General features: G+C 47.4%; 2 protein-coding genes across 5 annotated transcripts in view; both read right to left on the bottom strand.

The window, feature by feature from the left end:
- Positions 1-2,176: 2,176 nt before the first annotated feature.
- Positions 2,177-18,845, bottom strand: UBL7 (ubiquitin like 7). Of its 2 annotated transcripts, none has more exons than XM_053273036.1 (11): positions 18,538-18,845; positions 15,733-15,978; positions 14,428-14,547; positions 12,658-12,740; positions 12,407-12,491; positions 9,227-9,284; positions 8,141-8,274; positions 7,294-7,343; positions 5,562-5,655; positions 3,709-3,831; positions 2,177-2,805 (listed from the first exon to the last, which is right to left on the bottom strand). In XM_053273036.1, the coding sequence occupies exons 1-11, from the start codon at positions 18,599-18,601 to the stop codon at positions 2,753-2,755; spliced, it is 1,110 nt and encodes a 369-aa protein (XP_053129011.1). In that variant the 5' UTR covers positions 18,602-18,845; the 3' UTR covers positions 2,177-2,752. The 2 variants fall into 2 exon arrangements, with proteins under 2 accessions (XP_053129011.1, XP_053129010.1); XM_053273035.1 differs by having other exon boundaries at positions 5,488-5,655; positions 18,538-18,833.
- A 3,416-nt stretch (positions 18,846-22,261) lies between these two features.
- LOC128334943 (actin, cytoplasmic type 5-like) overlaps positions 22,262-22,530 on the bottom strand; it is a 4,288-nt gene continuing 4,019 nt past the window's right edge. For all 3 annotated transcript variants that reach the window (XM_053272520.1, XM_053272521.1, XM_053272522.1), the window contains exon 2: positions 22,262-22,530. This exon is cut by the window's right edge. The gene's annotated coding sequence lies outside the window, so the exon portion shown is untranslated.

Here is a 22,530-nt window from a genome sequence, read left to right as displayed (position 1 = left end):
GCTGCCAGGCTGGGTAGACAATCCTGAGCTAGATAGACCAATGGTCTGACTCAGTAGAATGCAGCTTCCTATGTCCCCCAAATTCCTCCTAACCTGCCAACATCCTTACTGAACCACAACGCTCAGAGCTGAGCCTGAGCCCGTCTCCAGGAACCAGCAATGATCTCCAGGTGACTCTCAAAAGCAGTCCTGGAGCTTTTAATGGTTTGATATTGGGCAACATTGAAAGCTGCCTTCTACTGAGTCGGACCATAGGTCCATCTAGCTCAGCATTGTCTACCCAGACTGGCAGCGGCTTCTTCAAGGTTGCAGGCAAGAACGTCTCTCAGCCCTATCTTGGAGATGCTGCCAGGGAGGGAACTTGGATGCTCTTCCCAGGGAAGCCCCATCCCCTAAGGGGAATATCTTACGGTGCTCACACTTCTAGTCTCCCATTCCTATGTAACCAAGGTGGACCGCGCTTAGCAAAGGGGACAAGTCATGCTTGCTACAGTAAGACCAGCTCTCTTGTGGGGAGAAATCTCTAGGAAGAGCTCTAGCTGAGTTTAGTCAGAGCTGATATCAAATCCTCCATCGGCTCAGTTTGTCATAGCATCCAGCCAGGGGAAGATCATGAGTGTTTTGCTCATTCTGTTGGATGAGCGCCCCCTGCTGACTTAATAGCTTTTCACATCAGCTACCAAAAACACCTATATTGGTCAGCTGCAATATAGGAAGATGCTGAGAGGCATCAGTTCATACAGCACGGGAGATGGCAAACCCCTCCTGTATTCTACCAAAGACAACCACAGGGCTTTGTGGTTGCCAGGAGTCAACATCAAAAACAGCACACTTTACCTTTACCACTTTTCCAAATTTAAGACCCACCTTTAACACCAGCCTATGTGGAACTCGCTTTAAATTATCTTCTGTATTACTTTACTTACTTATTTCTTTGATAAATAGGTCTAATACTTATTAAACCAGACATACTTAATAAGCCAAGCAAACCCCAAAGAGGTTCGCCTGGCTTCATCACTTTCTTTCAAATGCCATGTAAATACCTTTTTGTTCACTCAAGCCTTTTACATTTTGATTTTTAAAAGTTTTAAAATTGCTTTGTTTTCTCTTTTCTCCCTTTTTTCTGTTATGATTTAATGTGTTGTATGTGTTTTATTTCATGTTTTAATGTGAGCGACCCAGAGAACAATTTGTAATGGGGTGGCTAACAAATAACATTGTATATTTTTTATTATTATTATTTATTCACACAGTCAGACAGGAGTTATTGACTGGTTTGTTTTATCCAGACATCAAGTCCTTCCCAAGGACCTGGGATGGCTGAATTTTATTGTCAATGTTGTTGCTGTTATAGATATTGTCGCAGAACATAGGCTGTTCCCCGTAAAGTTGCTTTTTGTAAAAGGGGAACAGCAGAGGAAAGGCTAATTTCAGTTTCCCCTGCACTTTATTTTTTAGCACAGACTTGTTAATACTACATTCCTGCATGCTGATGAGACCTTCTTCAAATGCCATTAAACTTAGGGTGGTGGTTTATAGACAGACTAATGCCATTAATAGCTTCCGGGCTGCTCAACCCCGCACCAGCTGTTTTTGGACTACACCCAGTGTTCCCTCTAACAGAAAATCCCAGATGCTCTTGACTACAACTCCCTGCATCCTCAACCAAAGCCCACTGCAGCTAGGGATTCCGGGAGCTGTAGTCAACAACATCTGAGATTCCCTCTTATAGGGAACACCGACTACAACTCCCATAATCCCAATAGGGATGATGGGATTTGTAGGCCAACATCTGCAGGAGGGCCGAAGTTGAGCAGCCCTGCTCTAGTTAGACCAGGGATCCTCAATGTTGGGCCCCCAGATGTTCTTGGACTTCAACTCCCATAATCCCCAGGCAAACGCCACTGGGCCTGGGGATTATGGGAGCTGAAGTCCAAGAACATCTGAGGGCCCAACGTTGAGGATCCCTGAGTTAGACCACCTGCTGCTGAAATTTGTTCCAACTGAAGTTTCCAGGCCCTTTCCCAAGGCAGCCTCACCTATAGCTGCAGAATTTCTCTACCTAGCTCGGTCCTCTCTCCCCAAAAGTGGATCGGATCAGTAAATCGCCAACTCATATCCGAGAGCACCTGGAAGTTGTCTGCTGGATGAAGACCTCAACAAAGAGACAGAGTGGTTAGGGAAGGGCCGCTTTAATGGAATCGCTCACAAAAGACGGCAAACCTGGCACGAGCCATGGAGAGTGGCAGGGACAAATCCACAGACAGGGAAGGAGAAATGTCACCAGTGCTTCAGGCAACGGGAGGCATCCGGGGTCTCTGCAGCCGCTTCAGACTGACCAAGCCAGGTCATCCATAGAGGGGGCTACTGCCAACCAGCTGCCTGGTCTGTCTTGTCCTTTTTGCCCAGACTGGTTGCTGTAAATAGAAGAGAACAGGATCCAAACTCTCATCCCATGTCAGAGTTCCTGTCGTCACAGCTCTTCAGCCACTCGGCCCCAGATTCTGTTCAGGCAGGAAAAAAGGAAGGGGTGGGAACAGGTCCAGACTGCTCGATGCAAGGATGGAGCACAGGGCAATGGTGAGTGGTGGACATCCAAGGAGTGGCGAGGGTGGACGTGCAAAATAACCTCCTGGTGTCTTTCCGAGACGGACCCCCGCCCACCCCTTAGGGGGCTCCTCCGGCAAAGATGAGCTCCAGGGCGGCCTGGATATCTCCCCCTGTGGCCTGCAGTGCCCGGAGGCTCAGTTCGTCATCGTGGATGCCCATATCCCGCAATTGCTGCAGCTGGGGCTGCCACTGACTCTGCAAACAAGGAGAAGAAAAGCACAGAATTAGCCCTGGTCAGAGGAACACGGGGAGTAGTCAGGCCCTTGGTCCATCTGGCTCAGTATTGTCTACACAGCCTGGCAGCAGCCAATCCTGAGTTGCAGTCACTGTTTCCTGTAACAGAGATCCCCATATATTGTTGACTACAGCTCCCATCATCCCCAGCCAAAGCCACTGCAGGTGGGGGTCATGGGAGATGTAGTCAACAACATCTGGCAATCCCTGTTACAGTGAACACTGGTTGCAACCCGACCCGGAGATGCTGGGGATTGAACCTAGGACCCTCTGCATGCAAAGCAGATACTCTACGACTGGACTATGGTCCCGTTCCTCAAATAATGGCATCTAGGAAGCTGTCTTATACAGCCCATCCAGCTGAGTACTGTCTACACTAGGGATTCCCGACCTGTGCTACTCCAGATGTTGATGAACTACTACTCTCATCACCCCCGGCAACCATTTACTTAGGCGAGGGATGGTGGAAGTTGTCAGTTCCCACGGCAAAGCCACTGCAGCTGGGGACGAAAGGCGATGTAGTCCAACAACCTCCAGAAATCGTGGTTCGGCTCGAATTCGAGCCGAGCAGGTGGAGGATCGCGCACGCTCTAGCTATGGGCTGAGGGGGGGAGAGTGGTAGTGCAGACAGAGCAGGTAAGCAGACCCTTTCACTATCTCTCTCGCCGCCCCCCGGCTGCACCAAACTGGTCCACCCAAACCAGGCTTGGTTCGGTTCAGTCGTGGAGCAAACTACCCCCGGTTCAGTCCATGATCGAAACTCCAAACCAGACAGATTCGAGGTGAACCAGTTCGGTGCCGAACCATTCACGCACACCCTTACAAGAGGACTTCTTGAGATGGACAGGTTGGTTCGATACTGACCTGAAGATTTGGCTGCCCAGAAGCCTGTAAGGCATGCTGTAGGGCCTGGCTGAAGAGGTCGTTGGTGATGGGTGTTCCTGACTGAACGCTGGAGGACATGGGAGATGTGCCTGACGAATGACCCTGGAAAGAAGAGATATCCTTTTAACGCATATTAGCTCTTATGATTTTAAATGATGGCTGTCATGATTTTATGTTTTCAATCTTTTAAAACCTTTTCTTACTTTATAAGCATGCAACGTAATCTAGGGCACTGCTACATGGTTTATTCCTATGCTTCTTACTGCAGCCGTAGTTCAATCAAAATGCAGTCCAGAGTCTACTATGTCTCTTATTAGAGCCACAGCTAGATTTTTAGTGCAGTCACATGCCTATTTTTTATATTTTAAATCATTTTATGTTAGTAATGTATTTTAGCATCTTTTATTTCTTATTGTATATTTTAAATGCACGTGTGTGAGCATGCATGTGTACACAGTTTATATTCATGTCTGGCCTCTTTATTTGAAAGTAAGCTGCCTTATGTGGGTGGGAATTAATGAACTCAACAGACCTGCTTGGGGCATAAGACTATGATAGTCTTAGAGTATAAAATTTATTGCTACTTAGGTTTTAAAATGTATTTTATGCTTCTGGTCTGTGACCGTAATAAAGATTGATTGATTAGAAGCAGTCTTAAAGAAAAAGAGGGAAACAGAGGCTCATTCAAGCCTTTAAGCATCTTGCATAGCGATTCAACTTCATTTCAGAAGTCCTCCTTGTCATGCAAATGATATTCTGCAGCTTCAATATCCAAAGGATCATCAAAATTCCAGAGATCAGTAAATAGTTTAGTCCCCAAACAACATCCTTTAAAGTTCTAGTTGGAGAACAGCTGCTGCTGAACTACAACTCCCATCATTCCCAGCCATAATACGCTACAGCCGGTGATGATGGGAGCTGTAGTTCAGCAACAGCTGGAGAGCCAAAGGTTGCCTACTCTGGGCATATAGGGACAAAATAAGCTGCAGCCATTTTCCCCAGGGGGCAAACAAATGTCCCCATGACTCTCTCTGTACCGTTATTTTCTGTATTATGTTTGTTGAATATGCCAGAGCTGATGACTCCATAAAGCAGGGTTTCTCAAACTTGGGGCCCCAGACATTACAGGACTACAACTCCTATTATCCCCAGCCACAATGGCCTTTTGACCACTGTGGCTGTGGACGATGGGAGCTGTAGTCCAGCAACATCTGGCGACCCAAGCTTCAGAAAGGTAATATTCTGCCATCGAATCAGTGTCAACTCCTGGCAGAGGAGGAGTTGACCATTGCCATCTCCCGCACAGTATGAGATGATGCCTTTCAGTATCTTTCTATATCGCTGCTGCCTGATATAGGCGTTTCTGAGAAACATACCAGCAGGGATTCAAACCAGCAACCTCTTGATTCCTAGGCAAGTTACTTCTCCGCTGTGCCATTAGGTGGCTTAAGTTTGAGAAACCTTACCATAAAGATTCTATCCTATGGAGATTTACTAGTTTCGTTCATTTCCTTGGGATATACCTATTCGCTCTGGATTGAGCGTGCATCCTAGGTGATCTGCAAGTGTCCATCTGCATACAACTTGTACCTGAAATCTGCAGCAGGAAACCCAAAGCGAAATCCATTTGGGGCACCACACCCCTGCAGTGATTTGCCTTGGATCGTCTCTCCCTCCAGATGCCTTCTCTCGCAGTGAAGGGCATCTGTACGGAGAGGGTGCCCTACAGTGTTGGCCTACTGTTGGCTTCTGCTCTACCTGGGTCCCAGGGGTGGGGGTGTGTGAGCTGCTCTCGGGGGTGCTGGCCAGGGCCAGGGCTGTTGCCAGCTCACTCTGCGTGATGGGTCGGGGCCCTGCTGCCCCTGTGTAGCCCAGGGATGCTGGGCGGGACCCAGAGGTGCTGCTGGAGGGCGTGGTCCTTGTGCTCTGTGGCGAAAGAGAAGAAATCCTGTTAGTCACTGTGCACACATACATACCTGTTTAAACGCAACCCTTAACACTCCTGTTCACACTACGGAAAGAACTGGGAAGGAGGGACCATGAGTATGGACTCCTTTTTCACATAGGTATACGTACTAACATAGGAAGCCACCTCCTACTGAGTCAGACTCTTGGTCCATCTAGCTCAGTATTGTCTATACAGGGTGGTAGTGGCTTCTCCAAGACGGCAGGCAGGAGTCTTTGGAAAGGAGAGCTGGTCTTGTGGTAGCAAGCATGACTTGTCCCCATAGCTAAGCAGGGTCTGCCCTGGTTGCATATGAAGAGGAGACTTGATGTGTTAGCACTGCAAGATATTCCCCTCAGGGGATGAAGCCACTCTGGGAAGAGCAGAAGGTTCCAAGTTCCCTCCCTGGCTTCTCCAAGATAGGGCTGAGAGAGATTCCTGCCTGCAACCTTGGAGAAGTCGCTGCCAGTCTGTGAAGACAATACTGTGCTAGATAGACCAATGGTCTGACTCAGTAGATGACAGCTTCCTACATTCCTATGAGTCTCTCTCAGCACCTAGTGCCTAGCAGACTTTTGGTCCGAGATAAATGTTAATGCTACTAATGGAGGTGGCTTCTGTTCTGCCACAGACCCCTCTAGGAACATAGGAAGCTGCCTTATACCGAGTCAGACCCTTGATCCGCCTAGCTCAGTGTCATCTGCACAGACTGGCAGCAGCTTTGCTGAGGCTACCGGCAGGATTCTCTCCCAGCGCTATCTGGAGATGGCTGGAAGGGAACTTGGAACCTTCTGCATGCAAGCAGGCAGATGCTCTTTCCCAGAGCAGCCCCATCTCCTTAGGGGAATATCTTACAGTGCTCACACATGTAGTCCCCCATTCAAATGCAAACCAGGGTGGACCCTGCTTAACAGAGGGGACAATTCATGCTTGCTACCACAGGACAGATTAGCCTGGAGAGAATTTATCTATGTGGTACCTAAGAGTCAACACTGACTTGATAGCACGTAATCAACCAACCACAAGACCAGCCTTCATCCCACAGACCAGCCTGTTCCTCAACCAATTAGAAGCATTCATAGGCTCTAAAGAAATCTCTTTCTGCTACAGAGGGGACTTCTACTCTAGAAAGAAAGCACAGAAGAGTATTGGGATATTTTCACAGGACATTATGGAATTTGAACTTCCTTGGCAGGAAAGAAATTGGGGAAAGGACTCCTAAAGGGGGGTGGGATGCTAAAAAGGAAACTAAGGAACTGGGGGCTCCGGAACAAAGCTCACGGAGCCAAGTGGAAGCACATCTCAAGTGGTTTTGATGTCCATCATGCTGGGATGGTGTAACCACTGTCAACCCCTCAACCAAGCATTGCTGGTTTTTCCAACCCAATGGATCAAGCTGCCTGAAATAATCCCACAAGTTAACTCCATGAAGTTGTGTATCCTTGGCTAACCAGTCCCTGCACTAGACAGAAAGGGGATTATCAAAAGGAGGGTGGGGGGACAAACAGGAAGGGCAGACGCCCATGGTATACTGCAGATCACTCTAGCTTCAGAGGAAGTCACTTCAGACTCCTTTTCAAAGAGATGCCCTCCCAGCTCTTGGCCTTTGACGAGATTACCTGATGGAAATCGTCTTCGTCATCAGAGAGACCTTCAAACAAGAAACCACCTGCCCAAGAGAAGAGACCAGAATGAAGCCCAGACCAGCCCAGACTCACATTCCCTTTAGAACTGGTGCGCAAAGTGTAGTTCTAGCATTTCAAATATCTCACACTAAAATTCACACCATAAGTCCCATTGTTACTATCAATAAGTCCCGATAAGTTACTATCATGGCATCTTGCTGCTCTTTGGTTCGACTGTATGTTACAATTTAAGTAACCCCCCCTCCAAATGGATCACCACGTTGGGCACAGTCGGGCACAACAGTGTCGACGGTGGGAAGATGAACTGACCACAAAGGGAACAATTCCCCACTGTATTCCTCTAGAGAGATTCGGTGACACCAGATGTCAATTTCGAGTTCAGTATAGTGCCTAGCAGACCTTTGGTCCGAGATAAACATTAATGCTACTAATGGAGGTGGCTGCTGTTCTGCCACAGACCCCTCTAGGAACATAGGAAGCTGCCTTATACCAAGTCAGACCCTTGATCCGTCTAGCTCAGTGTCATCTGCAAAGACTGGCAGCGGCTCTGCTGAGGCTACCGGCAGGATTCTCTCCCAGCGCTATCTGGAGATGGCTGGAAGGGAACTTGGAACCTTCTGCATGCAAGCGGGCAGGTGCTCTTCCCAGAGCAGCCCCATCCCCAAAGGGGAATATCTTACAGTGCTCACACATGTAGTCCCCCATTCAAATGCAAACCAGGGTGCACCCTGCTTTGTGAGTGAACCTGGGACCTCTTCCACTGAGCTGCCACCCCATTCCCTCTGGTATTTGGTAGCCCAGGCTGAAGTGCACCACTCACCTGGCATGTCCCGATAGGAGCTGGAAGCCATGCTACGCGAGGAGGTCTCTGGAGTGGGCAGGGGTGTGCTGCCTGCCACCGAGTGAAGAACCAGGACTATGGCATTCACCAAAGCAGGGTGGGTTGGGATGAGCCTAGAAAGAGGAAACTCAGAGATGAGGACTGGTAACTTGGGGAGGTCAGAGAGCTGAACCATTCAACATTTGGGTTCACCCCTGCTAACTTGGCAAAGAGGCACCTTTTAACGTGGTGACTCTCTTTATTTAACGGGGGAGAGTAACTGGCCCTCTCCACCCCCAGCACAGGACCTCCAGTGACTGTTGCTGGTGTCTGTCTTATATTTGCTTTTAGACTGTGAGCCCTTTGGAGACAGGGATCAGTCTTATTTTATTTATTATTTCTCTGTGTAAACCGCCCTGAGCCATTTTTGGAAGGGCAGTATAGAAATCAAATGACTGAATGAATAAAGATGATTTTTGTTTAAACTCTCCAGTTCAGAAACAAGCTCTTAAAAGATCTAAAAGACCAGCCAGGACAACATATTGTTCTGACCAAGGAAGGAGGGACAACTCACTCCTTGGCTAAAAAGATGCAGGCCTTTTTCTACCCAATGTTCCCATAAAATTGGCTGTTTTCCAATTAGTAATACGGCGGCAATCGAAATCTCCAACTCTCCCGAGGACCGAGTACGTGACTTGCTTGAGTTGGTAGCACATGAAAAATGGGCCCCCGTAAAAGTAAATAAACCAGATAAACGGTGAGAAATCTGGGACAAATTCCTTGACTTATTCTTAGAATAAGAATCCTTTTGATTTACCCACATCACTTGTTGCAAAGGTGTGTATTCCTTCTCCTCTCTCCTCCCCCCACCTTCTGATTTTCTTCTCTCTTTCCCCTCTGTCTCTCCTTTCTTTTCTCACCTCCCCACATCCAGTGCAACACAAAAAGGCTGGCTTGGGGAGGAAAGGTGTTTGTAAAATACATGTCAAGAATCATAATTTAAAAAAAAAAAAAAAAAAAAGATGCAGGCAACATTTAACTCCGCGAGCCACCTGCAGCTTGGTCTGTGCCGTTCATCGTACTTACGTGTCCAACATGGCTGGGTCGGCAAAGACAGAGAAAAGGTCCTTGTCCTGCAAGACTCCTGTCAGACACAAAACCCATTGGAATCAACAACAAAAGAGACATCTGTAATGCTACGTTCCTCACAAAACCAAGTATCAGTGAAAACCCAATCAGCTCCTGTTGGATAGGAAGGTGTGATTAGAAGCCTTCCTACCTTCCCTACAGAACTGCACACAAAGTGGGCAGGAGCGAGCAAAGTGGGAACCCTATTTATGTATGCAGTGCCATCAATGTGGGTGGAGCTTTACAAAAGTGCCTGCCCCAAGGTGCAAACAATCTAGAATTTGAGGCTACGGAGGAAGTGGGGCAGGGTGGTGGGGAGAAAGAAGGATGGGCGAACAGGGGGATAATATGCATTTATTTCAGTTACATATACAGTAGGGCAGTTTCTCTCACCCTTTTTCATCCCAAGGCACACTTAATAGTAATATTAAAAAATGGGGGCACAGTACTCTCCCAAAGTGCTTTCCCCCACCCCTGCACTGGCAAACCCACCACACAATTATTATTTATTTTCACGTCCTCTTTATTCGTGTATTCAGTTCAGTTCAAGGTTTATTACAGTCTATGACCAGCACAACAAGGAAACAGAATAGAACATATAACACAGTTTAAGATAAAAACATAATACCATTATATCACAATACCCTAGGGTATATTACTAAAACCACCAAAAGCCTCCCAATCTTAAGGAGGGAGTTAATTACTAAAACTCAAAAATTTATTTTATATGTGTGTGTGCGCACACACACACACCAGCATAACATAGTGATTAGAGTGCTGGACTAGGACCAGGAAGACCCGAGTTCGAATCCCCATTCAACCATGAAACTCACTGGGTGACTCTGGGCCAGTCATGTCTCTCTCAGCCTAACCTACCTCACAGGGTTGTTTTGAAGATAAACAACAACAGCAACAACAACCATGCACTCAGCTCCTCAGAGGAAGAGCGAGATAGAAGTGTAAAAATAATATAAAATAAATAATTTATTGTTGATTAACAAGCAGAAACATTTCAGCTTCAGTTGTTCTGATGTTGTGTTTGTGTATTAGTAGCAGCCTTCTGGAATCCAGAAAATACTTGTATGGAGGTGTTTGCAGCTTTAAAAGTGCCCAACCACAACACAAATATTCATACCTGTAGCTGTCCCTCACATCTCTCCTGAAATTGACTTGTCCCCTAATGCACTGGGAAGCATGCCTCCTACCTGGTGCACAAGGAAGTGAGTCAGCTCCAGAAGGGTGGCAGGGGTGGGTGGGTGGTGGAGTTTAAACTCCCTATGGCACACTGGCCAGCATCTCATGGCACAGTGGTGCCCCACATCACACCAGTCCCATGCTAGCAGGAACGCTGCAGTAGGGTCTAGGTTGGTCCAGGTGGTTGTGCTAAAGGATTCCTGGAAAAGACGGGCTTTGAAGAGGGATAGGAAGCTGCACATAGGAAGCTGCCGGACCATCAGTCCATCCAGCTAAGCACCACCCACACCAACTGGCAGCATATTCTGAAAGGTTTTAGGCAAGCGTCTTGCCCAGCCCTAGCTGGAGATGCTGCCAGGGACTGAACCTGAGACCTTCTGCCTGCAAAACAGATGCTCTACCACTCAGCTCTAGCCCCATCCTCAAAAAGTGGCATGCCTGGGTTTCCCCGTCTAGGCACTATCCACACCAAGACCCGCTTAGCTTCAGCAAGTTGGGCAAGTCTATCAATGGCTACTAGTTAGAGGGCTACAGGCCACCTCCAGCCTAGGAGGCAAGATGCCTCCAAGTCCCAGTTGCAGGGGAGCAAAAGCAGAGGAGAGGGCATGCCCTCAGCTCCTGCCTGTGGGCTTCCCAGAGGCATCTGGTGGGTGGAAAAGGATGCTGTGTGAAACAGGATGCTGGACTGGATGGGCCTTGGGCCTAATCCAGCAGGGCTGTACTTGTTCTTAAGGTGGCTGGGCCACGTGTCCTTAAGACCAACTTTAACTTTTACTAGGTCATTTATTTTGTTTTAACTACTGTTTTAACTTTGCTTGCTTGCTTGTAAACCACACAGGGATGTGAGCTATGAGCGGTATAGAAGTGTGTTAAATTAACAAAATAAAATGAAATGCCTTGGGACTCAGGTCTTGTGGTAGCAAGCATGCTTCATCCCCGTTGCTAAGCTGAGTCCACCCTGAGCAAAGAGGTAAACATCCCCAGCCAAAGCCTGGGGATGATGGGAGTTGTAGTCCAACATCTATCCCCTGCTAACTGAGATGTAGTCCAACAACATCTATCCCCTGCTAATTAATCACCTTTTAAAAGTGGTGATTCTTTTTATTTAGCAGCAGGGAGAGCAACTGGCCCTATCCAGCCCCAGCACAGCATCCCTCCAGTGGCTGTTGCTAGTGTCTACCTTAAGATTCTTTTTAGATTGTGAGCCCTTTGGGGACAAGGAGCCATCTTATGTATGTATTTATTTTTCTATGTAAACTGCTTTGAGAACTTTGGTTGAAGGGCAGTATATAAATATCCATATTATTATTTCTGTTTATACAGTCAGACAGATGTTATTGACTGGTTTATTTTATCCAGACAGCGAGTCCTTCCCAAGGACCTGAGATGGCTGAATTTTATTATCAATGTTGTTGCTAATAATAATAACAATAGAATGGGAGACTACATGTTTGAACACTGTAAGATATTCCTCTAAGGCAGGACTGCTCAACTTCGGCCCTCCTGTAAATGTTGGCCAACAACTCCCATAATCCTTGGCTATTGGCCACTGCTGGGATTATGCAAGTTGTAGTCAAAAAACAGCTGGGGGTGGGGGGCAAAGTTGCTAAGGCCTGCCCTAAGGGGATGGGGCCGCTCTGGGAAGAGCACCTGCCTGCTTGCATGCAGAAATTTTCAGGTTCCCAACCTGGCATTTCCAAGACAGGGCTGAGACTAAGAGACTCCTGCCTGCCACCTTGGAGAAGCCGCTGCCAGTCTGTGTAGACAACACTGAGCTAGATGGATCAATGGTCTGACTCAGTATATGGCAGCTTCCTGTGTTCCTAAGTGGCATCACTCAGGTGCCTCCCTTTGCCTCAAAATGTTTCCCAACTAGGTGTAACAGACTGCTATAAGTCAGGGGCAGAAAAGTCCTTCCCACGCACCAAATCTGACTCAACTCACCCAGGGCGATGGGGTCACTGCTCAGGCCGGGCGTGGCTACAATGATCTGGTCCAGGGACTCCTTATTCCCCAGCATCTTGAAGACCTGAGTGAGAAACCACACCGTGATCAGCGACACCATGCAAGGAAGCGACAGGCTGGTATTGAAGAGCCCCGGAAACTCCCGGCACAGCTGCCCAGCTGAGTTCTTGCCACCCTCCGGTTCAAAGGGCTAAGCAGGAGTCAGAAGGGGCCACATCGGTCATACTCACAGAGTCTCTGAAGACAGGGCTGCTGTGCAAGGCCGTGTGCAGGACCCGGAACTCTCGTATAGCTGCACCTTTATCCACGGGTTCTGGGGTACGGAAGGGGAGGGCAAACAGTCACACGTATGCTAGAATCAGCGAGATCCTCAGCGCAAAGCTACAGGAGAAGAGCTAGTCTTTTGGTCGCAAGCACCAATGGTCCCCTTTGCTAAGCAGGGTCCACCCTGATTTGCAACTGAATTGGAGACTACATGAGTGAGCACTGGAAGATCTTCCCCTTAGGGGATGGGGCCGCTTTGCGGGAAGCACCTGTATGCATGCATGCAGAAGGTCCCAAGTTCCTTCTCTGGCTTATCCAAGATAGGGCTGAGAGAGATTCCTGCCTGCAACCTTGGAGAAGCTGCTGCTAGTCTGGCTAGACAATACTGAGTTAGCTGGACCAAATTGTCTGGCTAGGTATAAGGCAGCTTCCTAGGTTTCTAGGCAGGGCACTAGCTAGCTTGTAAGCACGATGGTAACATGGCTGTGTGTATTCCACTTAAATTTCCAACTTAGGGGCAAAACCCGGCATTCCATCAGAATTCAGGAAATGTGTGGCCAGAGAGACGTTTTGCTTCTGCTCTCAAAATATTAGACCCCAGGGTCATCGGTTGAAGGTAAAACCCTGGGAGATTCAGGACAGACAGAAGGAAACACTTATTCACACAATGTGTAGTTCAATCATGGAACCCACTGCCATCAGATGTGGCGCTCGTCACCAACACGGACAGTTTTAAAAGGGGTTTAGACAAGCCAACGCGATGCAATGGTTAAGAGTGTGGGACTAGGGCTAGGGAGACCCGAGTTCAAATCCCCATCCAGCCATGAAATCCACTAGGCAACTCTAGGTCAGTCAAACATCTCTCAGCCTAACCTCCCTCGCAGGGTTGTTGTGACAATAAACATCACCATGTACACCACTCTGGGCTCCTTGGAGGAAGAGTGGGATAGAAATGTAAAAATAAATAAGAATACGCCGAATATTTATATACCATTTTCCAACAAAAGTTCCCAAAGTGGTTTACATGATATAAATACATAAAATGGCTCCCTGGCCCCAAAGGGCTCACAATCTGAAAAAGAAACCTAAAATGGATACCAGCAACAGCCACTGGTGCGGGGGATGCTGTTCTGGGGATGGATTGGGCCGGTTGCTCTCCCCTGCTCAAGAATCTCCACTTTTTAAAGGTGCCTATTTGCTCAGGTAGCAGGGGAAATAAATAATTCATCAATTCATGGATGATAGGATCGAACAACAACTACTAGCCTTGGGAACTCTATACATCTATCAGGATCAGAGGCAGAATGCCCCTGAACACCAGGAGCTAAAGAACCCCAAGGAGAAGGGGTGGGTGGCCTCTTTCCTTCACTGGGGGCTTCCCAGATGTACTTGGTTGGCCACTGTGTGAAGCAGGATGCTGGACTAGATGGGCCTTTGCCCTGATCCAGCAGGGCTTTTCTTATGTTCAAGTCAAGCTTTGATCAATGCAGAGGTAGGTTTCAAAGGGTGAAGGCAATGAAGCCTCCAAAGCCAAGAGCAGTTCAGCAGAACTACAAGTGGTTGGGTGGTGCCCTGATAGGGCAACCCTGACATTTTCCTAAGTCCAGAACTCAAAGAAGAGACGGGATCTCATCACAGACTTGGAATGCTCCATTCTCAAAAACCAAACAGCTGCCCAGTACAGTCACAACACATCAATGCTGCCCCATTCAAGATTCACAGAGCGCCTTCCTTACCTGGTTTCTGTTCTGGTTCCGGCCAGGACTTGCGGAGGACGTGGACTGTGGAACCCGATTGGATCCCGTAGAACTCAAGTGTTTGGTCATCCCGTAGTTTGCGGCCACAGTAGATCAGATCTAAAAGAAAGTTCGGGCTTTGATGTGCCAATCAATAATGGTCTCAACACACCAAGGAGGAGCCAGGAATACAGTCATTCTTCTGGCATGGCTGTTAAGGAACTACGATCAAGAATAGAGCTTCTCCCCTGCCTTCCTTGTAATCTCCCAACTATGAAGGAAATCCAAAACAAAGGCTCTGGTAACCTCTGTCAAATACACTCTGTGCTGAATTGATCAATTCCTCAATTGGATCCAGAGTGTTGCTCTTTTGTCTTGCAAATTCAGGCTGGCTGAATTACCAAAGGTCCTTATGGACAGCAGGGGCAATTTAGGGTTTGATTAAATCCTGGACTGCTAGTCCTTGTTACTAATGTAATCAATGAAAGGAGTAATTTCATTATGGCCAGGGAGGCAATGGTTCCAACCAGGGAATATCTCCCATGACCCATTTAGATGAGTAAAAGTGTTTTAGCATATGCATATCAGATCCCTACTAACTGGGCAAAGAAGCTCCTTTTAAAAGTGGTAATTTTCTTTATTTAGCAGGGGGAGAGCAACTAGCCCTATCCATCCCCAGCACAGCATCCCTCCAGTGGCTGTTGCTGGTGTCTATCTTATGCTTCTTTTTAGATTGTGAGCCCTTTGGGGACTGGGAGCCATCTTATTTATTTATTATTTCTCTATGTAAACCGCTTTGGAAACTTTTGTTGGAAAAGCGGTATATAAATATTTGTTGCAGCAGTCAATTATGTTGCTGTTGCAGTTAGATTTCTTTGGGATCCTCCCAGGTCACTGATCCCACAGGTATCTAATTCAGCCCATTGTCAAAGGAGAGGAGCAAAGAGGTTAACCTTCTCCCACATTCTTTTCAAAATCTCTTTTCCTCTTTGGCTTCTGGTGGCACCAGTCTGGAACTAAAGGTCCTGGTTTCGTAAGGGAGCTTCTGCTGTGGTTTGGGGCTAGAAAAGAGGACTGTCGGAACAACCAGCATTCCCTCTAACAGGGATTCCCAGATGTTGTTGACTACAACTCCCAGAATCCCCAAGCAAAAGCCATTGCAGCTGGGGAGTCTGGGAGTTGTAGTCAACAACATCTGGGAATCCTTGTTAGAGGGAAGACTGCTAACAACCTCAGGAGCAGATAGAATTGTGACCTCGCCCCTTTGAACTCCATGGCAGAATTCAAATTAAAACAGAAGCTTACCAATGAGCTCCGGATCAGGTACAGACTCCTGCAGTTTCCCAGTGATGAGCTGTTTCAGATAGGAGATGCTGCAGCCACCCAGCGGGCACTCGCCCAGCTCCGTTTCTGGCAGCCGCAGGATGGATTTGGGAGCCAGGGGCTGGTCAGCTAGCTTCACTGCAATGTAGCACTCGGAGAGAGACATGGTGTCAGTGTCACTGGGAGGACTGGATTCAGTGAGGCCCCAATCTGAGCTCCAAGTCGAATCTGAAACAGGAACAAACTCATACAGAGGGGACCGAGTGAGACTTCTGCCTGAAACCTTGGAGAAGACGCTGCCAGTCTGTGTAGACAGTACTGAGCCAGATGGCCCAATCGTCTGTCTAATTAGGAACATAGGAAGCTGCCTTATACCGAGACAGGTGCTCTTATTACATCTGTAACATGCCTCACCCAAGCTATGGGGCTTCGATCCTAAGGAGGACAAAATGAGGGGATCAAGAAAATTCTTGCTAGCCCTCCTAACAAATCAGAGACTTCCATGTCCCTGTTGAGAGGGAGCTGAATTGGAGAACCAGTGCGATCTAGCAGTGGACGGAGTGCTGGACTTGAACCAGAGTATCATTTATTTATACGCATTTTGAGTATTTATGCCCCGCTCAAGATGGCTGCTAAGGCGGCTAATAACACATACCATATTTCCCCAAATAGAAGATGACTCTGCCGTTTTAAAAAAATAGAGGTTAGGGTTCAATACAGGTTTATCTATATGAGCCCTAAAAGGATGAGGTCTTAAGCAGTGTTCCCTCTAACAGGGATTCCCAAACGTTGTTGACTACAACTCCCATAATCCCCAAGCAACCTTGATAACCTTGGGTCACTCACTCTTCTGCATGCAAAGTCTCTCTCAGACAAATCTACTTCAAAGGGCTGTTATGAGGAAGAACTTAAGTATGTAGTACACTGCTCTAGGCTCCTTGGAGGAAGAGCGGGATATAAAGCGTGTAAAAAACAAACAGGAAGCTTCCTTCTACCGAGTCAAACCACTGGTCCATCTAGCTCAATATCATCTGCATCAGGCCTGCTCAACTTTGGCCCTCCTGCAGATGTTGGTAATCCCTGGTATTGGACACTATGGCTGGGGATTATGTGAGTTGTAGTCCAAAACCAGCTGGGGGGCCAAAGTTGAGCAGGCCTGGCCTACACAGACTGGCAGTGGTTTCTCCAAAGTTGCAGGCAGGAATCTCCCTCGATCTCAATAGCCTTCCACACCTGCCAACATTAGGTTTTGTTTTATTTATATTTCTATACCACCCTTCCAAAAATGGCTCAGGGTGGTGTACACAGAGAAACAACAAATAAGTAAGATGGACCCCTGTCCCCAAAGGGCTCACAATCTTTTCTTGCCTTAACCTAGTCAAAGGCCATAATAAAGACTTATATCTCACCCATTCCATTGAATACTGCCGATGCGGCAGTGGGGGAAATAGAATCTATTGAGCATATTCTATTATCCTGTAAATTACATAGGCAACCAAGGGAGCACTTAATTTTACCTCTGGTCTGTAAACAGACAGATCGATCTGCTGAACAACTTGTTAAATTCTTACTTTCTGATAAAAATGTTTTAAATTTTAACTCCGTAGCCAAATTTTGTTATATTGCTTTTAAGATGTATAATGAGAACCTATAGAGTTTTCTATAAATTGTTCTGCTGTTTGCATGCATGGATTGTTTGGTCTAGGACTGTAAATAAAACTTGACTGAATACTGCTAGGGACAACTCACAAAGACTTTGAGCTATGTTTTCTCCAGTGTAAAACGTTACAAAACTAATAAAATTCAGTTCAAAATTGGACCTGGTTCAAATCAGCTTACCAGAGTAAAAAGCTTACTGGAACAGACCAAGAACAAATATTTCTTATTTATTTATCTAACTTAATAAATTAGTATGATTTTTAAGTCTCTAGGTGGTTGACAGCACAAAATAAACCAAGAACAAAACAAATAGAACTAAAAAGGTTCTCTAAGAATGTGGGTTTTTCAACTGTTTCATTAAAACCCACAACCAAGGAGCAGAGCTGGACTTAGGAACATAGGAAACTGCCATATAATGAGTCAGACCCTTGGCCTATCTAGCTCAGTATTGTCTTCACAGCCTGGCAGCGGCTTCTCCAAGGTTGCAGGCAGGAATCTCTCTCAGCCCTATCTTGGAGATGTCAGGGAGGAAACTTAGGACCTTCTGCTCTTCCCAGAGCGGCTCCATCCCCTAAGGGGAAGATCTTCCAGTGCTCACAGTCTTGTGGTAGTGAGCATACATTGTCCCCTTTGCTAAGCAGAGTCTGCCCTGGTTTGCATTTGAATGGAAAACTACGTGTGCATTTGCGAACACTGCAAGATATTCTCTTTAAGAACAGAAGGTTCCCAGTCTCCTCCCTGGCAGCATCTCCAAGATAGGGCTGAGAGAGACTCCTGCCTGCAACCTTGGAGAAGCTGCTGCCAGTCTGTGTAGACAATACTGAGCTAGATGGACCAAGGGTCTGACTCAGTATTTGGCAGCTTCTTATGTTCCTCACATGGTCTCTTCTAGGCCCAGCCTGCCCCTCACCACTAGGCCGTGCAACCACTTCGCCTACGTGACGTGACCCCCCCCCCCCCACACACACACTAGAAGCACGCAACAGAACTCTCCCCAAAGACACGGGGGGGGGGCAGAAAGAAAAAAGCAGCGACTCTTCACCAGAAATCACGCCCCCCCACCCCGAGTACCAAACCGGCCCCCCCAATCCAACCCAGCCCTCCACCAAAGAACCTCACCGGCCCTACCTGGATGTTTACGACCGACACTCTCCTCCGCCCGGAAGCGCTTCCCCGGCCCCGCGCGAGGCATGCTGGGGGTTGTAGGCCGCAGCAGCGAACGCTTACATCTCGAAGCGAGGCCCCGCAGCCCGACGGCAAGGCGCGTTAGCCGCAGCGGCGGCTGCAGCAGCGATGACGACGACGGCTCCCGCGCCCAACGCGTCGCGAGGCACGCTGGGAACTGCAGTTCGGGCGCGGGAGGAGGCGGGCCTCACGCCACCATTCAAAGGAGAGCGCACCAGGGAAGGTAAGCGCTCTGTGACGTCAGACGCTCTGACGTCCCGAGCGGCGGAGAGGGCGGGGTCGTGCTCAGAGGGACCAATCGGCACACGGGATTTCGGCTTCCAACCACTTGAAGAGGAAGAAGCGCGCTCAAGGAGGCTGTTGAGGCAGGCGAGGCGGCTGAGGTGGTTTCCTTCTGTGCCTCATGGGCGTGGCTGGAGATAGATGGGCGTGGCTATGGCAGAGACAGCTGAACCGGACGAAGACTGCAAGAACATAGCCTTATACCGCGTCACTCAGCCCCATCCCGCCCTCCTCAGAGGAATTTCTTGCAGTGCTCACGCACGTATCTCCCATTCAAATGCAGACCAGGGCAGGCCCTGCTTAGCAAAGGGGACAATTCAGTTAGCCTCCTCTTGCAAAGAAACAGTGGGCCTGTGGTGTAATCACTACATTCAAGTTGAGAGTTCTTCTGGTCAATTCTGACTGATATCTCAATATATGATATGGGGGGGGGGGGGAAATGAAAAAATAATATATCTCTGGGCAGGCTAGATAACATCTTCCCTAAGGCAGAGTTAATGTGAAAGGAGATTTCTGAATCAGGCGAATATATTCAGGTTTCTGAGCCTCCTCCCCCGTATAATAGGAACATAGGAAGCTGCTTTGTCAGACCTTTGGTCCATCTGACTCAGTATTGTCTACCCAGACTGGCAGCGGCTTCTCCAAGGTTGCAGGCAGGAATCTCAACCCTATCTTGGAGACGCCAGGGAGGGAACTTGGAACCTTCTGCATGCAAACATGCAGATGCTCTTCCCAGAGTGACCTCGTCTCCTAAGGGGGATATCTTAACAGTGCTCACATGTCTCCCATTCAAATGCAAACCAGGGTGGACTCTGCTTAGCAAAGGTGACAATGCATGCTTGCTCCACAAGACCAGCTCCCCTCTAGAGGAGGACCCCTCTTTCTACCTGAATTTAGCTTTAGTACTAAATCTAAAAGTCACCTTAAGTGGCTCAGTGGGGAAATGTTTGACTAACAAGCAGAAGGTTGCCGGTTTGAATCCCGGCTGATACTATATTGGGCAGCAGTGATATAGGAAGATGCTGAAAGGCATCATCTCATACTGCATGGGAGGAGGCAATGGTAAATCCCTCCTGTATTCTACCAAAGTAAACCACAGGGCACTGTGGGTGCCAGGAGTCGAAATCGACTTGATATTTTACTTAGTCCAAAAACCGCTCTCCAGCTGTTGATGAGCTACAACTCCCATTATCCCCCAGCTGCAATTTATTGCGGCTGGGAATGTTGGGCCAACATCCCCAGCCGCAATAAGTTGCAGCTGGGGGGTAATGGGAGTTGTCGTTCAGCAACAGCTGGAGGGCCAAGATTGCCTACTCCTGCCTTAGGGTATGGGGGCCGTAGTTCAGTAGTAAAGTATCTGCTTTGCATGCTCCAGGTTCAATTGCTGGTATCTCCAGGTAGGGCTGAGAGAGACTTCTGCCTGAAATCTCGGTGAGCTGCTGCCAGTCAGTGCACTGAGATAGATGGAGCAATGGTCTGACTCAGTATAAGGCAGCTTTGTATTTTCAAGTAGCTGTTCTGTCCCATCAGAGAAACAAAATCCAAAAATGCTCATAGGATCAGCTAAAATGCCATTCAATTTATTCATTTATTAGGATCAGCTAAAATGCCACAAAGTAGTGAGTAATCTTTAGAATTCTGCAGAACTCTTCTCCAGGCTGCTCATTAAGCAAAAATGTTGGAGGGAAAATAAGTGGGTGGGGAGAAGTGCTTTTAGGACATGGCCAAGCCCCAAAGTTTGCAAATGACATAACATGGCTAGGATCCATCCAGCTGTGAACTCAGTGATATCATGAGAGTTGCCAGAAGTTTGACCAGTTCTTGTATGCACAAAGCTTTTGAGAAAAGATGGTTTCCTGTCATCCTGGTCACTGACCACAGGGCAGAATTGGAGTCAGTTACTAATAGGTATGTTTAAGTAAAATAATTCTTTAAGACTGATTGAAATGATGTTATTGAAATATCAGGAACTTTATTTGCACCATCTGATGTTCGACATCTCCTTACTAGCTCATTGCCCACAAAACCTCAGGAATTAGATGCAACCAAATACAGAGCACAACCTTAGAAGACGTGTGTGTGGCCAGCTACTTCCCAAGATGGGTTCTTTTCAAACCCCTGGTATTGTATGCCATCTGCAATAAAAACAAGTCTTTTCACCCATCATGGGGAAAGATTAAAACCAGTAACATGCCAGCCACCACTGACCTCAGTATGTATTGCTAAGGACAGGCGGCCAGGCTGGGGGTCCTGGGAACTTGTTATATCAAAAGATTGTGGGATAGGCAACCTTGGATCTCCAGGTGTTGCTGAATTACATCTCCAATCAATGTATTGTGGCTGGGAATGAGAAGGGATGTAGTTCAGCAGTAGCTGGAGAGCCCAAGGTTGCCAACCCCTGCGCTAGAATGATTTCTAACTGCAACATGCGTGCACAAGAATATTTGTGTTATCAAAATTAACTCCGTTACTTTAAAGAAAACAAGGTTAGAGTGTTGGTCTAGGACCAGGAAGACCCATGTTTGAATCCCCATTCAACCATGGAACTCACTGGGTGACTCCGGGCCAGTCATGGAATTCTCAGCCTAGCCTACCTCACAGAGTTGTTGTGAGGATAAAAATAAGCATGTACACCACTCTGAGCTCCTTGGAGGAAGAGTGGGATATAAATGAAATGAAACGAATACAAACAAAAATCATGATGAAAACCAGGGGGAGGTAGTACTGAAAGAATCAGCAAAAAGGGGGCCCAGCCCCACAATTGCAGGAAGAGCCAGCACAGAGCAGCTGTGTAGCAAAGAGAAAAGATCTTTGCTTATACTTGGGCAGAGCCTGCGAAAAATGGGGTAGGGAGACCTCGTCTTCTTGGAAGCTGCTGAAGAGGTAATATTCTAGGCAGGACTCTATTGTGGAAGTTGGCCCAGAGTAGCCTCCTTGCTTATCTAAGCGCTCAACTGAACCTAGGCATCAAAAGCATCTGCTAGTGATTAGTAACACAATGCATGTTCCTCTTTCCCCGTTTCCCTGCTTTTCCGTGCCCCAGTTGTAAGACACAGTCTGCCTAGTTTAATCTACTTTCAAAGTTAACAGTTTTAGCACCTGCTTTAATCCACCCGTTTCTTTTGTGAGCACACACACTCCTCATCTAGCATAGTAGAGTTTAAGGGTATATTATATCACAGAATGCCCTCTTGTGGTCCAGTGTGGACATAGGAGCTAACCAAAAGAAAAGCCCATAATGGTCCATTTTCAACTCGCATTGTGGGAGATGGAGGGGCTGAGATACGCAGTTAGTCTGATTTGCTTCCATGACTGGATATATCCTACCACTTCCATATATAGACTGTATAGAACTCACAGCTCCAAGGAACCACAAATAGACAAGTTGATTGTTCATCTTGAAGCTTTATTATTTTCCACAAATTATTCATGATATCAAACCCTGAAATCTTGTCAGAGTGTAGAAAGCTCAGTATAGCTAAGGTGCCAGCACTGGACAAAGCCAAGTTACTAGCTAGAGGAGAAGCACTGCTCTAAGATCAAGAACCTCTTTTTAATATTAATTCCCTCTATCTTACATAAAATCTTGTAATGGAGACAAGTGGTCAATTTGAACTGACAAGAACTGTTAACTGCACGTAATTATACAATTGG

The sequence above is a fragment of the Hemicordylus capensis genome, chromosome 10 (genome assembly GCF_027244095.1).
Source record: "Hemicordylus capensis ecotype Gifberg chromosome 10, rHemCap1.1.pri, whole genome shotgun sequence".
Taxonomy (NCBI): Eukaryota; Metazoa; Chordata; class Lepidosauria; order Squamata; family Cordylidae; genus Hemicordylus; species Hemicordylus capensis.
Note: the sequence above shows the minus strand (reverse complement) of the source record. Positions and strands in the feature narration are given on the sequence as shown.

What these genes read in the sequence shown, in the direction of transcription:
- UBL7 (XM_053273035.1), bottom strand. Translation starts at nt 18,601, where the DNA reads ATGCCTCGCGCGGGGCCGGGGAAGCGCTTCCGGGCGGAGGAGAGTGTC. An exon ending in ACCTGATCCGGAGCTCATTG is followed by an intron (nt 14,548 to 15,732) that starts GTAAGCTTCTGT and finishes ACTTTCTTTTAG; the next exon opens with ATCTGATCTACTGTGGCCGC. An exon ending in CCCCCACCCCTGGGACCCAG is followed by an intron (nt 3,832 to 5,487) that starts GTAGAGCAGAAG and finishes TCTTCTTTCCAG; the next exon opens with GGTCATTCGTCAGGCACATC.